Source organism: Punctularia strigosozonata (assembly GCF_000264995.1).
Source record: "Punctularia strigosozonata HHB-11173 SS5 unplaced genomic scaffold PUNSTscaffold_4, whole genome shotgun sequence".
Classification (NCBI taxonomy): Eukaryota; Fungi; Basidiomycota; class Agaricomycetes; order Corticiales; family Punctulariaceae; genus Punctularia; species Punctularia strigosozonata.
Window position 1 is genome coordinate 209221 of NW_006767436.1, and position 15282 is coordinate 224502.

Consider the following 15282-nt stretch of genomic DNA (forward strand, 5'->3'; position numbering starts at 1 on the left):
GGAGACCGAGAGTACCCACGACCGTTCGGCAGAGCCTGGTGCTCCCACCGACGTCGTTCTACCCGGGGGCTGGAGCGCTATCCAGGCGCATGCCCCTGGTGTCGGGCTGACCGCGCCGACTGTGACCGCCGTTCCGCTGTCCCGCGAAGGGTCGGCCGGTTCTGGCCTAACGTCTGCCATCTCGGATGGGCAGACGTTCGCTTCCTCCAAGGATGGAAGCTCAAGCGCTGCGGGTGACGATCCGAGCGCGTGGACCCGCGTGTCCAGGAGGTCGCCATCTCCAAAGGTTACTGTAAAAGCTGCTATCGGTAATAACAATCAGTTCGCTGTTCTCACCGAAGTCGACGACGACCCTCGCGACGAGGATTTGGTCAGTCGTGAGCTGCGAGAATTGCCGAAAGCCGAGCCGAAACGGGCGCCGCGCCTGCCCGAACCTGCTACGCCAGTTGCGAAGCGAATCTATCGCTCGGTAACTATGGAAGACGTACCTGATGAAGGTAACGCATGGAAGGTCCCGGTTCACGCCACTCCTACTCCCGCCCCCAAGATGGATAAAGGAAAAGGTGTTGCGCGACACACCGGCCGTCCTGCGTCTCCGATTCAGGAAGCGGGGCCCTCGAACGTGCATCGTCATGATGCTGTCGGAGCGGCATACTTCCTCGATACTGGTAATAGCGAGCTCGAACCGGCGAAGCAGGAATTAGAACTGCACTATTGGAATAGCCGTCGCTCTTCGGTCGCGCCTAAGCTTGAATCGCCTGACAGCCTTGGTATCGATATAGCCAACGCGGCGCGATCTCGAGACGTATTCTTAGCTGAACGTGACCATGCACTACAACAATCCGAACGGGCACGACAAGAAGCGGTACGCGAAAAACAGAACCTTGTCAAGGAAAGAGATGAGCTCGAACAGAAGTACTACGAACTTCTAGCCAAAGTCTCTCGCACACCGTCTCCGGGCTCACCTTACATCGAATCGGAACCTAAGGAAAGTATAGGTCGCGAACAAACTAGGCCTAAGTATGAGTCGCCTCCTCATGAAGATGTATTCGAGCCCGACGGCGCGCCGACCTATCGCCCGCATCGTAACACCGCGAGAAGCTCCTTCCTTCGCTCCGGATATCAGTCTATAAGCGCCCCCGCGCTACGCACCGCAAACCGCGTTCCCATCAGCCTTCAGCCGTCGTATTACGTTCCTGCATCAAGCTCGCTCGGTCAGACTATCAAGCGACGCCTTGCCCACTTGCACCGAGCTACGACGGAGATCGAAAGGTGCATCGCGGCTGGCCAATCGCTTCCGCGGGCCATCATTAAGCCTCAACCACCTACGATTTACACTGGGAAATCGGATCTCGACGCATTCCAGCGCTTCGTGGAAGAAAGTTGTGAATTCCTCATCGACGGTCAGGTCACTTCGGAATGGCATGTTCAGAAATTGCGGCGCTACCTCTCCGGTGCGGCTGAAAGATTTTACAAACAGGTCATTAAAGTCCCCGAAGACTGGGGCATTGACGACTTTTTCCTTCAGTTGTTCAACTATTGCTTTGACGACGGTTTCCTCGGAGCTGTCCGCAAACGCTTCAACACGTGGATGCAACAAGAATCCGCTGTCAAAATCTACGCATCTGTACTCGAAGGACTTCGGGAAGATTTGGGCAACGAGATCAGCGATCTCCGCATGTCCCAACGGTTCTGGGAGGGACTTAATCCCGAGATCACGGCATGTCTGTACCACTATGGAATGCACCCTGAACACGACTCGTTTGAAGACGCGGTCGCCGCCGCGATACAGGCCGAACGAGCCGTAAAGAACTCAGTACACTTAGGGTCCGCGGTTACTGCCCCAAAAGTAACAAAGAGTTTACCCAGCAGAAAGCGAGGCACGGTAACAGCCTCGGATCCACGTCCCCCGTCAGCGAACAAATCCGAAGGAACAGGAACAACGAACGCGACCCCGTCAGGGTCCAGAGGTGGCCCAAAACCACCGCGAAAGGACGCTCCCAAGATGTCTGACGAAGAGCGTCAACGTCACATCGACAATGGACTCTGCTGGAACTGTTCGCAGCCTGGGCATCTAGGACGTAACTGCCCCGACCGACAAAGGGTTAAAGGGCCGGCAACCAAACCACCGGGAAAAACTAGCTACGCCGTTCGACTACCGCTGGTTGAAGACGACTCGGACCGAGAAAACTCGGGGGATGAACCCGTCGAAATCATCGACGAGTTACGGGCCAATGCGATGTACCTCGCGGAAACTTTCGGCGATAGCGATTCCGAGACAGAAGTCGAAGACGCATCTTCGGAGGATAGTGGTTCCGAAACCGAGGTAGATGACGAGAGTGATCGATCGAGCACCTTGTCCGAGGTTGTTGCGCAGTATGGAAACCTCGGTGTAGTACTTGATAATGGACTCGACGTCTGGGGAAACCCCCCTGACATTCGATTCACCCCCGAAGTTCGCGCCGACCGATGGGATCACGCGATTCGAGCTGATCAGCTATGGCATAACCTGGATTACTTACGAACACGCGGTATTACTCCCTTGATGTCCCAAGTACGTGAGACGTATTATAGTAATCCGGTAGGATCCAACCTCACATGCCCGGAAAACGTTCGATATCACGTACTTGAAGGGGAAACCGTGTACCGACGACGGTTTGGAGACCCTGTGCAAGAACGGATCGAACATCAGATGATGTTTGGAATACACCGCTTGCCTCACCTATGGCCCATATGGCCGCAGGAGACGGCGGTTGCATCGTGCATGGTCAAAACGCGGACCAACGAGATCGCATGGGTAATCAACGAGCCCGTACTATCGGCACTAATCTTCTTGCCCGTGTTGCACCTTGGCCGCTTCAATTTCGACTTCGTTGGATGGTACCGCAAACGCATCCTCGAACTAATCAACCTATCGTACAAATTCGAGAAACAAGAGCTGGGCTATACGGAGGCAGATTATCTTGCCGACTCCTGTATTTTTGAACCAACAAACCGGACCGAGGAACCAGAAGATGATGTCGACTCGTCAAGCCATAATGAAAGTCAGGATTCGTCGGATTCTGACGGCGACGGCGATGAAACATTCTTCTCCTGCGAAGACGAAACCTCGGATAACGTTGAATCAGCTACCGAACATCAGGAACGGGACGACCTCGTACCCGATACTGACACTCCGGCCACTACGCCCAACGTATCCGGATACGCCGCTAGTTGGTGGGTACATGCTCGTACCAGACACACATCGCGGGGTTTCTCCGTCGCACCGCGAGTTGAAACCGTCACCGATTGTAGCAATTGGGCCTTGAGCGAAACGACGGAAGCGGTGCCTAGTCTCCACTCGGTTACTGACTGGGACGGCGACGACAGTAGCATATCCGACAAAAGCGAGATCCCCGAGGCTAACCTGGAGGGCGAGGAACCACCGCTACAGGCACACGTACCTCAGGCTCCGAAGCAAACGACGACCGAGTTTGAACAGAGACGGCAGGAACTTGAGACTGCGCCTATCGGAGTGATAGACGACGACTACGTTCTGCGGCCACGATCGATCAAGGTCGTCGACGAGTTTTGCGTGCTTGATGACATTCGTCCTGAGACGTGGCGAAACGAGAGCATCCTTCAGTATCGGATTTGTGCGGCGCGCGTCAAACAGGTCCCTGAAGGCAGCTTTCCCTCCCTCCAACGCAATGCCGCGCGATCCCGCACCACTGGACGCAGCATCCCGAAACCTATAGTCATTCTGGTCCGCATCAACGGTCATGAATGTCGGGCCCTTCTGGACTCCGGCTCTCTGGGCGACTTCATGTCGACAACTCTCGCCGAACAGCTCAAAGTTGCGAAGACCCCCCTCGACAGTCAGGTTACCGTCCAGCTCGCGGCTCAAGGATCCAAAACCAAGGTAAACTTCTGCACCTCGGTTGACCTACAGTACGCCAGCGTCAAATGCAAACGAACCTTCGACATCATGAACATCGACGGGTATGATCTAATTCTAGGCACTCCATTCATATGGCAGCATAAGGTCATGATCGGGCTGAACCCCCCCAGGGTCATGATCGGCACGGACGAACCCAGCGTCATGAAACCCGGCGATGATGTCGGATTGCTTGCATCTAGGTCGGCCCGACTCGAAGAACGTAACTTGGAGGATATCCGAAAGGATCTACACGAGTACGCCCGTCCCCTCTATCAAAAGGCAACTGAAACCCAATTACCGCCCTTGCGGCGCGTAAATCATAGAATCCCGATCATCGACCGAACCAAGCGCTATCCGTTCCGCCCCTCAAGGTGCCCGGAAGGCTTCCGTGAGTTATGGAACGCAAAACGTGACATTTTTCTAAAATCCGGTCGATGGCAGTATGCAAACGGTGTCAACGCGGCACCACTGATGTTCCTTCGCAAACCAAACGGCGGTATGCGGAACACGATAGACTTACGGGCGCGAAACGACAATACGGAGAAGATCGCGTCGCCACTGCCGGATCAGGACGGCATACGACGCCGGGTCGCTCGCAGCACGTTCTTCACAGCGATGGATCTGGAGGGCGCATATGAGCAGGTCCGGATTGAACCGGAAGATGTAGAGCACACCCTAATGGCTACACCTGACGGCACCATGATCAGTCTTGTACTACAACAGGGCGATTGTAATGCCATCGCCACCTTCATGGCCGTAATGACAGACCTGTTTGCGCCGTACATTGGAGTCTGGCTCGAGATATATCTGGACGATCTTATCGTCCATAACGACGACCTTAACGAGCACGTTCGCTGCGTCAAAATCGTCATCGACACACTGCGGGAAAACCAGTTCTTCCTATCGGAGTCCAAGATGCATTTTCTGGCAGACCAGATCAAGTTGCTTGGGCACATAGTTACACATGACGGTATCTATCTCGACGGAGCAAAAATTGACAAGATCGCGTCATGGAAGGTCCCTACCAACCGAGATCTACTACGAGGATTCTTAGGCGCCGTAGGGTACCTTGCAGACGGATGCGCGGGGATACGAGTCCCCATGGACGTCCTTAATCGGTTAACGGGAGACACCGTCGTATTCCGATGGGGCCCAACCGAACAACGCGCTTTTGACGAGGTTAAGCAGATTGTTGAGGCGCACCGACACGTCCATCGCGTATCGATGATCTATGGACCAGACGCGGCACCCGTCCACGTCATAACCGACGGATGTTTGACGGGCGTAGGAGGATGTATTCGCCAGGGCAACGACTGGCGAACCGCACCCGTTGTCGCTTTTTACTCGGCAAAGTTGTCCGCCGCTCAGCAAAACTACGCCGTGCACGAAATCGAACTACTCGCCGGACTCGAAACCATGATGCGCCACCGGGACATCCTACTTGGGGTTAAATTCCGATGGTATACCGACCACAAGGGGCTTACTCACTTCATGAATCAAAAGAACTTGACTGGCCGACAAGCACGATGGTTAGAAAAGCTGTCTGAGTTCGACTTCGAGGTGGTATACGTACCGGGGCTTGAAAACAACCTCGCAGACGCACTATCGCGAATTTACTCTAATGACTCCCCGGGAACCGAGCGAAGGGCTTCCGAAATGGTTCAGTATGATGACCGGCGACCTCCTCGTCGGGACTCACCAATGATCCTAACCGGTCTCGAGGCCAGCATGGCCGTACTCCGACCCCGACCACTTCGTCCTCAGGAAACGTCACAGAGCGCACAAGGTTCAGTACCGCGAACGGAGGGCGCGCGGAGTCACCGACCGAAGGCACGACCGGCCGCCACGACACCTGCACGCCAGGAGGCAACCGACATAGCACCTGCGGAATCGGGCCGACCTGAGACCGCGCAGGAATTCGCAAAACGCATCAAGAGGGTTACGTTGAAGCTACCGGTGCAGCTTCAGGAGGGCGAGGAGGTTACGAAACAAGAACCTAGTATCGACGACAACACAGAGCAATGCATAGAGGACGAGCAAGGTGATGAGCATGATCGCGCGCCAGCACTGCCGCTGATACTCGCTGACACCAACGACGACTTTCCAAACTGCCTCAAGGGCAAATATACCGACGACCCGTTCTACCGCGATATTCTAGCCAACCCATCCCACTACAAGAACTTCGTATGCGAAGACGACATCGTGTATCTGAGGGAATCAGGTACGAAGTTGTTATGCATACCCGACTGCTTCGTTGGACAACGGAAAGCCCGCGAACTGGTGATCACTCGCGCACATTCCATCCTAGCCCATCTAGGACCATCGAAGACGGTAACCTATCTTCGAAATAGCGTCTGGTGGAAGACGATGGTGGCTGATGTACAACGATATTGCGACTCGTGCACTACTTGCAGGCGCAGCAAACCCAGCAATCAGAAGCCTTACGGTTTGCTAAACCCACTCCCTGTCGCCACAGAACCTTGGGAGGCAATAGGAATCGATTTTGTGGGACCACTGCCGGTATCTAAAGACAGGGACGGATCGTATGATGAGATTACCGTCGTCATTGACCTCTTAACAGGCCGTATCCATTTAGTACCGAGCCGGCAAGACTACCGGGCCAGAGACATTGCCGAGCTAGTCTTCGTAGAAGTATACAGGCTACATGGACTTCCCAAACGGATAATAAGTGATCGCGATGTTCTATTCACGAGTTCCTTCTGGCAGCATCTAAACAAGCTGATTGGTGTATCGCTAAACATGTCCAGCGCCTACCACCCGGAATCGGATGGCTCTACTGAACGCGCGAACCGTACTATCACACAAATGATTCGGGCGTGCGTAGGGAACGACCAACGAGACTGGGTAGCTAAACTCCCCGGTATCGAATTCGCTATTAACGCCGCTCGATCTGACAGTACCGGATTCGCCCCGTTCTTCCTGGATACAGGACGCATGCCCAGATCTATGATCTGGGACCAGCCAAAGGAGGACGAATATCCGGGTGTCCGAGCCTTCGCGCAACGAATGAAGAACGCCATCATGTCCGCACACGACGCCATCCTCGACGCTCGCGTAAAACAGACCCGATTGGCGAACCGACGACGACGACCATCCCCTTTCGTTCAAGGAGACCTAGTGTACGTTTCCACGAAGAACATAACGTTCCCCAAGGGACGTGCGCGCAAACTCTTACCGAAATATGTTGGCCCGTATCTCGTCGAGACCGACTTCGGAAACAACTCCTATCGTTTGAAATTGCCGGCACGGCTGTTGCAACGAGGCGTTCATCCGGTATTTCACTCGTCGCTACTCCGAGTACATGTGCCTAACGACGACCGACTGTTCCCTGGACGCTCCGAGACCCAGATCGCGGACTTCGGAGAAGAAACGTCGGAATGGGCTATAGATCGAATACTTTCGCACAAAGGACGGGGAATGAACACTATCTTCGAGGTACGATGGCGTGCCGGCGACACGACCTGGCTTCCGCTCTCCAGGGTGGAGGGGTTCGAACAGCTGAAGCACTACTTCGACGCGTTAGGGATTTCCTCCGCTTCCGAACTGCCGGACGGGAAAGGGAGGCCACCCACGGATGATCCGCAAGTTTATGCTGGCGGTGTCCGCCTATCACTCATCGACGACCGGGTTACTAACGACTTCGTATATAATACAGGATCAACCGTGCAGTCAGCAAGAGAAACTACCCATCGACCTAAGGCCCGACGTCGTCGACGACACAGGTCTCGCCGCACCCATCCCTCACTCACCACCACAATGGCGGATACGGATACGCTCATGAATTTCGACGATGACACGATCAACGAATTCCTGAACTCACCTACCGCCAACAACCTCACTGCCGTCCTTAGTGGTGCCCCTTACGACGGTCCTGCCGTAAACTCTGGGGCCGCGTCCACTGGAATCGATACCGGCTCTCCCGCCAACGCCTTCCATGGGCCTGGCGCACCCAACATCGATCAACCTGCCCCCGAGCTCCCTACACCCGTCGCGGCCACCACCGTGTTCCCGGTACCCACCGATCACCCGTCGATCGCTACCTCCGACGCGAGCTCCGTTGCTATCATCAATGAGGATCCCTCAACCCTCGACCCTTCATTTACCCCCGTCGACGACTTCCTCGCTCTCGGGTACTTCATCTTTATGAAGAAGTCGGCTCGCCAGTTCATCCTGCGCTCCCCGGATGGAAACGGCGGCTTCGTCCTCGAAGTAATCGCGCACAGCACGCTCAACCGCTTCCTCTCCTTCGATGAGAAAATCCGGTCGCACGCCGTCCCCGCTTCCGCCGAGCTGCCTGACGGCTACTACGACTTCGTCACGAAGTTCAACAACCTCGTGCCAAAGAGAAAGGCATGCTTTTCGACGTACATCCCGGGAGACGTCAACGGCACGCGCTACTACATCCATGGCCCCTCCCCTCGCGCCATCTTCTTCTCCCCGGAAATCCGCGCCGTGTTCGGTCAGCAGCGCCGCAACCAGCAGCGCTCCAACCGCGCCAACTCGCACCCTCATCCTCGTTCAGGAACCTCGGGCCCGGGCAATCATCCCATCCGCAAGAACCGCCCCGCACGCGGCAACTACATGGGTGCCGATAGACGCGACCGGAACGCACCGGCGATGTCCGACGCCCAGCTGCGCGAACGCATACTGTTGGAGGCTGTCCGCGAAACCATGAATGCACAATCTGGATCTCGATTCTAACATCCCTCACCTTCCTTAGTTCATAGACCTTCGGTCTCTGGGAGGGCGAATGTAACGGTGCGGCTCTGTCCGCGCGCCTCCCGAGCCGTTGCTATCCTTCGTTATACTTCCCCCGGTCGTCATGGACCACTCCGCCTGTCGAATAACATATACTCGTAATCCGGGATCCCGTAGATATATAAGTAGCGTACGACGAGACATGTACGCTACTTTTTCTCTCCCCCGCTCAACGCAGACTTACAACGGTCTTTCGTCTGAGCACTGAGAGTCTCAACCGTGTGAACGCACCTCTGCTCTAATAGAGCTTTGCTCGCGTCACATGCTTTCTTTCGCGCTTTGCTCAGCGAGTCAGTCCCTGCGTCATTCTCGGCCGTTCTTTACGCGTCTCTGGCCTTGTTACATCCCACGGCGCCACTCAGTAACATATGAATAAGAGGAAAAAAATAAACAAGAAGCCAGCAGAATGACAACTGCACCTGGTTCCAGTGCTGTACGGCCGGCGGGAGAAAACGACGATTCTGTGCACATCGCATGGATGCAAGAAGCGATGAAAATGGTGCGCATATCATCTAATATCTAAGATGCAAGAGGTGATATATCGCATATGTAGTAACAGGCCGAGGAAGCCCTCGCTGCGAGTGAAGTTCCTGTCGGGTGCGTTTTCGTCAGGGACGGCAAGATCATCGCCAAGGCTCGCAACCGCACCAACCAACTTCGCAACGTACGCACATATCTCTTTTCTTTGTCTGGAACCGCACCAACCGAGCTCATGACGTGTCCTCTCCAGGCTACCAGACACGCCGAACTCGAAGCCATCGACGCGATCCTCGCCGACCGCGAGCTGACACCAACGGTCACCGACTACCCCCTGTCGGACACGACGCTCTACGTCACCGTCGAGCCGTGCATCATGTGCGGGTCCGCCCTGCGTCAGATGGGGATCAAAGAAGTATTCTACGGGTGCGGCAACGAACGGTTCGGCGGGAACGGGAGCGTGCTCGGGGTGAACAGCGCGTACGCTCCCAGTCTTTTTGTGCTCTCGCGGTCGTGTTGACGTTACCTACGCAGGCTGCCGCACCCTAAGCACCCAAGCTACAGATCGACGGGAGGGTACCTCCGCGAGGAGGCTATCATGGTCTTGCGCCGTTTCTACATCACGGAGAATGCGAACGGTCCGTGTACGCGCACCCCAAAGACGGATGATCATTCCTGACATTCTCCCGCAGCTCCGGTGCCCAAATCAAAAGCAAACCGCGTCTTGAAGACAGAAATCAAACACTGACGCCTGATATACGACATCGATCCGCGGAAGAAGAAGATGAATCCCATTTTTGGTGGGTATCATGTACACATGCATATACGATCTACCCGGAAGCATCCTGAAACCCAACTAGTTTTTTGTTCAGGCCCCGACACCGCCCGCGTTGTCGGCCCGCCAAGCCCTAGATATAATAACACTCGTCATCCCAGTACCATCCTGTCCCGAACGCCGCTTCCTCCGCGTACGCCTCCAACGTCCAGCCATACGGCTGCACGAGCGGCTGCACGAGCACGCCCAGCATATCCTCCATCGCCTGCTCCACCTCCATCGGGTCCTCGTCCGCGCCCACGATCCGCACCGCGTCGTAGCGGCGTACCGGCGGCGCGGCGGGGCCGGGGGAGAAGGCCTGTAGAGGGGTAACCCATTCTTCGAACCCCGGGCTGGCGTCGTTGACTTCCGCCTCGGCGCCCCCCTCCCTTCGGCGAGCTTGCCGCGTTCCGGTGGCGAGGACGTCGCCAAGATCGTCCATCATCGATATCCCGAGCCCCAGGCCCTCCCCCTCCGACCCGGGCGCGTACTCCCGAATGCCCAGCCCCATCACCGCGGCGGTCGCGATGTCGACCATCTCCTCGCCGTCGATGTCCTCGTCCTTGAGCGGCGACGACGGCGCGGTCGTCCACACTTCTTCGTGATGGTGGTGGTGGTCGGACCGGCAGGACGTCGGGGTGAGGATGATGAAGAACGGTTGCGTGCTGCGGCCCTGCGAGCGCGGGGAGAAGACGGTGGTGAACGGGCTGCTGCTGCTAATGTCCATGTTCGAGTTCATCCTTTTTCTCGTTTGGGGACGCGAGTGATTATGCGGAGTGGTGTAAGGTATGGGTGATTAAAGGGCGGCCGTAAGGTTGTGTGAGGAAGGGTAAACAAGCCGATGAATTGGAAACTGTCGCGAGTGACGTCGAGGTTAGCCACCGTAAATCAAGGGCACGAAGAATAAACGGGCGCACGCACGGATTATAGAGAAAGTCCCTTGAACCGAATGTGTCTTCCGAGCCTAAGCTGTGATACTGTCGTCCCAGTCGACAAGATCCGGTTGAAAAAAGGGGGGAAGGTGAAAGGATCAGATGTCCGCGGGGAAAGAGGAGTTGAGTGGTTGCGTTGCGAGGTGAGGAAACGAGCGCTCCATGACCTGGTCTTTATACCTTCTAGCTCCTCCTACTGCTGCACTGCCGACGCCCCTTTACTTCGATCCTGTGTGGTCCATCCGAGATCCCGTCGAGATCCCGAAGGTCGGGAGTGATCAGGACGTCCTCGCCGCGCGGACTCCGCGACTAGTAGAGTACATACTTACGTATACTTGATTTCTCCGATCGCGGATATACTATGTATTCCAAACAAGGATGCGGACGTCCTTACCGCGCGCACTCCGCGACCAGCACATACCTACTTGATTTCTCCGATGGCGGATATACTATTCCAAACAAGGACGCGGACGTCCTCAATCAAAATTCGCACATACTACCTACGATACATAACGGATAATGCTAGTAAAGCTACAGGTTGATTATCTACGAGGCAGGCAGTAATGGATGGATTAGTTAGGGGGGTTGGAGGGTGGGGTGGGTGACTTGAGACAAGGGCGTGGTGATGGTGGTGGTCGTGCTGGTGGTGGAATCGGAGGCCGGATCTACTACCTAACTACCTAAGTACTCAAGACGAGGATGAGAGAGAGAGATTAAGTTGTGTGGCAAGCGGTGTAGAATAGCGAAATGTCCAGATGAAAATAATAAAAAAGGGATTAGCGTGGACGGAAAAGGAAGGTGGATAGTGAATGGAACCGGGATGCGGAGCGGAGAGGGGGGGTATGTCGTTGGAATCGTCGATGAGCAAATGGTGCGGAGGTTTCGTAGCATTTCACAGAGATGAGGCTGGGGAGCGGTATATCAAGCAGACGCCTTCGAGTTCCTTTATGTTTCGTCCTAGACCTCCGTCGCGGGCGCCTGGCGGAAGGCGCTTGACCGCCGGTGCGTGAGCCTGCGAAGCGTGCTCCCCGTCGTCGGCGTATCGCACTCGGATCCCTGCGCACCGCGGGTGGCAGCGCCCCACATGCGCGTGAGGAACGACTCGGACGGCTGCCGCGCGCGCAGCGAGCCCGACGCCGAGAGCGCGGCAGGCGACACCGGGTACGCGGACGCGCCCGAGGCGGCACGCTTCTGCGACGACGGCGCGCGGTGCGCGGGGAGGCTGTCGAACTTGATCTTCCGCGCGGGCGACGGCGACGGCGACGGCGGGAGCTTGCCGACGATCGTGTCCGCAGACGAGACGCGGTTCCGCTGCTGCTGCTGCTGCTGGGCGCCGCCGACGCGGGGGTGCACGGGGATCGCGCGCAGCGTGAACCGCTTGTTGCCGCCGGCGGACGGCTTGCTCGGCGTCGCGTACTCGTCGTCCTCTTCGGCCTCGGACTCGGTCGCGGACGACTCGTACGCCGTCTCGGAGTCCGTCGTCGTCGCGCTGCACTCCGACGACGTCGAGGGCGACGGGAGCGGCATCTGCACGGGCGCGGGTACGGAAAGGAACGTGGCCGAGAGCTGCTTGGCGAGCGCGCGGATGGGCGTGGTCGGCGCGGTACCACCGGTGCGGGTCTTGCGCGCCTTCGACACCTTGGCGACCGCCGCGGCGCGCGTCTCCTTCGACGTCGGCATGAAGGGCGCAAAGTGGCGGGCGGCCTCTGCCTCGTCAAAGCTGAGGTCGAAGTCGAGGAGGAAGAGGAGCTGGCGCTCCATCAGGTTGAGCTCCGCGAGGTCGAACAGCCCGGCGTACTTCGCCCAATGCTTGTTCTTCGGCGACGAGTCGTGGCAGTACTTGCATGCGACAATGAGCGTCGCAAGGAACACGCGATGACGAGTGCACGGCATTCCTATCGTGGCGAGTGACGTTAGCCAAGGTAACAATCTGCGCAGAAAAAAATGACATACCCTTGGCCATCTTGGGGAGCTTCGTCTGAAGCCGGTCAAGGTAGATGAGGGTTGTGAGGAGACTGGGAACCGAGACTCTGGAATGCTTGATAATGCTGATGATGAATGCTTCGAGGGAGGGAAGGGGGTAGGAGGAGGCTCGTTGCTGCTGGTCCTCAGCGTCCGTCTTGGCGGGCGTCTGCGGGGGGCTCGGAAGGGACTCCGAAGCCGACGGGTCGTCGATCTGGATCACCTCTCGCGCTGCGATCCGTATGCATCAGTAAACCGCCGATCCCCCGCGTACGGCACCGGTGAAAGTCGGGCTCACCTTTGTTGGCGATGAAGCTGACCATCTCGTTCGACACCTTCTGCGAGACGCACGCGAGGAATTCGGGACTGTGCGAGGACCAGGGAGCAAGCGAGGCCGGGTGTGTGCGCTCGACGACAGACGACATAGTTGGGAGTAGGTATGGGCGGGATGTGTGGAGGAGAAGAGGAAGGGGGGGAGGAAACGGCGAGGGGACGGGGCGCCCTTTTGAAGTGCGCGCGGCGGGCATCGGACAGCCATCCCGCCGTCAGTTGAAGTGACTGGAGCGAATATCTTTCACCTCCGGTGGTTCAGATGTGTCTGTCGCCGTCGGGCGGGACGGGCGGGCGATCGACATTGACACGCCGCACGCGACCGACACTGACGAGTACGCGTACCACACGTGATCGCGTCCTCGCCTCTGCGCTCCGACCAAACCGGCGCTGGACCCTGTAGGGGTGCGGCCGTGTACCAGCAACAACGAACTAGCCACATCCTACCCCTCGCTCTGAATTTTGCTTTCTATATGCTCTGAATACATGGCTCTGCTTTCTTGGTTCACCACGTTATCGTTGATATTCGGCGGTTGCTGCAGGTACGCTGAGCATGTATTCGGTTTCTGCTCATCATGGCTTACATGTGCTTCAGCAACGCCCTCACCCTAGAACAACTCACATCCTCATTTCCGCGCTCAGGGACACTTATAACATTTGCGCAATTTCTCGTTGTCGCGCTCTCCGCTCTACCCCGCCAAGTGGAGCTCAGCAGGAGCTCCCGATCTGCTATAATACCCATACCCCGCCTCAAACGGCGGCAGATACCTTTGACCCCGTACTTGATACAAGTCGCCCTGTTTTGTCTCATCTCGCTGCTCAACAATGCTGCGTTTGCGTATGACGTCCCTATGTCCGTCCACATCATCTTCCGAAGCGGGGGTCTCGTCGTGAGCATGGTGCTCGGCTACCTTGTCCTCGGACGCAAGTCAGTTATCGTCTCTTTCTTACAAATGCCGAATCACACATACTGACCATGACCCCAGATACTCCACCCTCCAGATATTCTCCATCGCCCTCGTCTCCGCCGGCGTCCTCCTCACGACCCTCTCCGCATACAACCCCACCCCACGAGCTTCCTCCAGCTCCGACACCAGCAAGGCCCTCTCGTCTCAATACCTCATCGGCATCTCCCTCCTCTCCCTCGCACTCCTCCTCTCCGGCCTGCTCGGCATCGTCCAAGAACGGACGTACAGCCGCTACTCCCGCTCGCTCACGCACAATCCTTGGGAAGAATCCATGTTCTACCTCCACGCGCTCTCGCTCCCCATGTTCCTCTTCCTCCGGCACGACATCGCCGCCCAGCTCGCCGCCATCCGCCGCGGACCCACCACCGTCCTCGCCCTCCCCCACTTCCCCGTCCGTTTCGACCTCCGTTCTGATTTTGGGACGGGAGCGGGGACGACGGTGGCGATCCCGGCGGGCTACATCCCGCTCTTCCTGAACACGCTCACCCAGCTCGTCTGCGTCTCGGGCGTCAATCAGCTCACGGCGCGCGTGAGCTCGCTCACCGTCACGCTCGTCCTCGCCGTCCGCAAGGCCGTCTCGCTCCTCGTCAGCGTCCTCCTCTTCCGCTCCCAGAGTCAAACCGTCGACATGGGCATGATGTGGAGCGGCGCGACGCTCGTACTTCTTGGGACCGTTCTGTACTCGGTCGCCACGGGAACGAGCAAGAGCCGCGCACAGGAGAAGGAGCGGAAGGAGACAGACGCGAGAGCGAAGGGGCCGGTCGCTTTCGACGAGAGCGTGGAGAAGAAGATGAAGCGGGATTGATGGGTGGCCGATAGGCTGCGTTCGGCGCGAGGGGGCGTTTTCATCACCTCCCTTACGCAGGGCTACTCTCAGGCCAGGATCTAGGGCTGGACTCTTCGTCACCAAGTTCTCACTCTAGACGCCGAAACACTTGTATCTTCTGAAATCACATCCTCGCAGCATAGCCAACCCCAGATAACGCCCGTGGACGCGACGTGCAAGGTCCTCACCTTGACCCTGCCACCCTCCCCTCCCAGACCTTTCCCATCTTCCTCCACTAGGCATCCCTCCCTGAACTGATACGCTCGATATAGTGT

At 57.2% G+C, this 15282-nt stretch overlaps 6 protein-coding genes across 6 annotated transcripts; 4 read left to right on the forward strand and 2 right to left on the reverse strand.

Moving 5' to 3' along the window:
- Positions 1–7159: 7159 nt before the first annotated feature.
- On the forward strand, positions 7160–7402 carry PUNSTDRAFT_34266 (uncharacterized protein; the record flags this gene model as incomplete). Its single annotated transcript, XM_007381646.1, has 1 exon — positions 7160–7402. A coding segment is annotated over one exon (243 nt), but the record flags the coding sequence as incomplete, so codon positions are not given.
- A 294-nt stretch (positions 7403–7696) lies between these two features.
- PUNSTDRAFT_43189 (uncharacterized protein) lies at positions 7697–8641 on the forward strand (the record flags this gene model as incomplete). The annotated part of the gene is made up of 1 exon (XM_007381647.1): positions 7697–8641. The coding sequence occupies one exon, from the start codon at positions 7697–7699 to the stop codon at positions 8639–8641; it is 945 nt and encodes a 314-aa protein (XP_007381709.1).
- A 463-nt stretch (positions 8642–9104) lies between these two features.
- Positions 9105–9923, forward strand: PUNSTDRAFT_64694 (cytidine deaminase-like protein; the record flags this gene model as incomplete). Its single annotated transcript, XM_007381648.1, has 5 exons — positions 9105–9197; positions 9258–9362; positions 9429–9655; positions 9710–9813; positions 9868–9923. 5 exons carry the CDS (start codon positions 9105–9107, stop codon positions 9921–9923), a joined length of 585 nt encoding a protein of 194 aa, XP_007381710.1.
- A 160-nt stretch (positions 9924–10083) lies between these two features.
- Positions 10084–10716, reverse strand: PUNSTDRAFT_43191 (uncharacterized protein; the record flags this gene model as incomplete). The annotated part of the gene is made up of 1 exon (XM_007381649.1): positions 10084–10716. One exon carries the CDS (start codon positions 10714–10716, stop codon positions 10084–10086), a length of 633 nt encoding a protein of 210 aa, XP_007381711.1.
- A 1008-nt stretch (positions 10717–11724) lies between these two features.
- On the reverse strand, positions 11725–13308 carry PUNSTDRAFT_125167 (uncharacterized protein; the record flags this gene model as incomplete). The annotated part of the gene is made up of 3 exons (XM_007381650.1): positions 11725–12816; positions 12875–13114; positions 13182–13308. The coding sequence occupies 3 exons, from the start codon at positions 13306–13308 to the stop codon at positions 11879–11881; spliced, it is 1305 nt and encodes a 434-aa protein (XP_007381712.1). The 3' UTR covers positions 11725–11878.
- A 391-nt stretch (positions 13309–13699) lies between these two features.
- Positions 13700–15215, forward strand: PUNSTDRAFT_99596 (UAA transporter; the record flags this gene model as incomplete). Its single annotated transcript, XM_007381651.1, has 3 exons — positions 13700–13755; positions 13809–14141; positions 14200–15215. The coding sequence occupies 3 exons, from the start codon at positions 13700–13702 to the stop codon at positions 14984–14986; spliced, it is 1176 nt and encodes a 391-aa protein (XP_007381713.1). The 3' UTR covers positions 14987–15215.
- Positions 15216–15282: the final 67 nt, after the last annotated feature.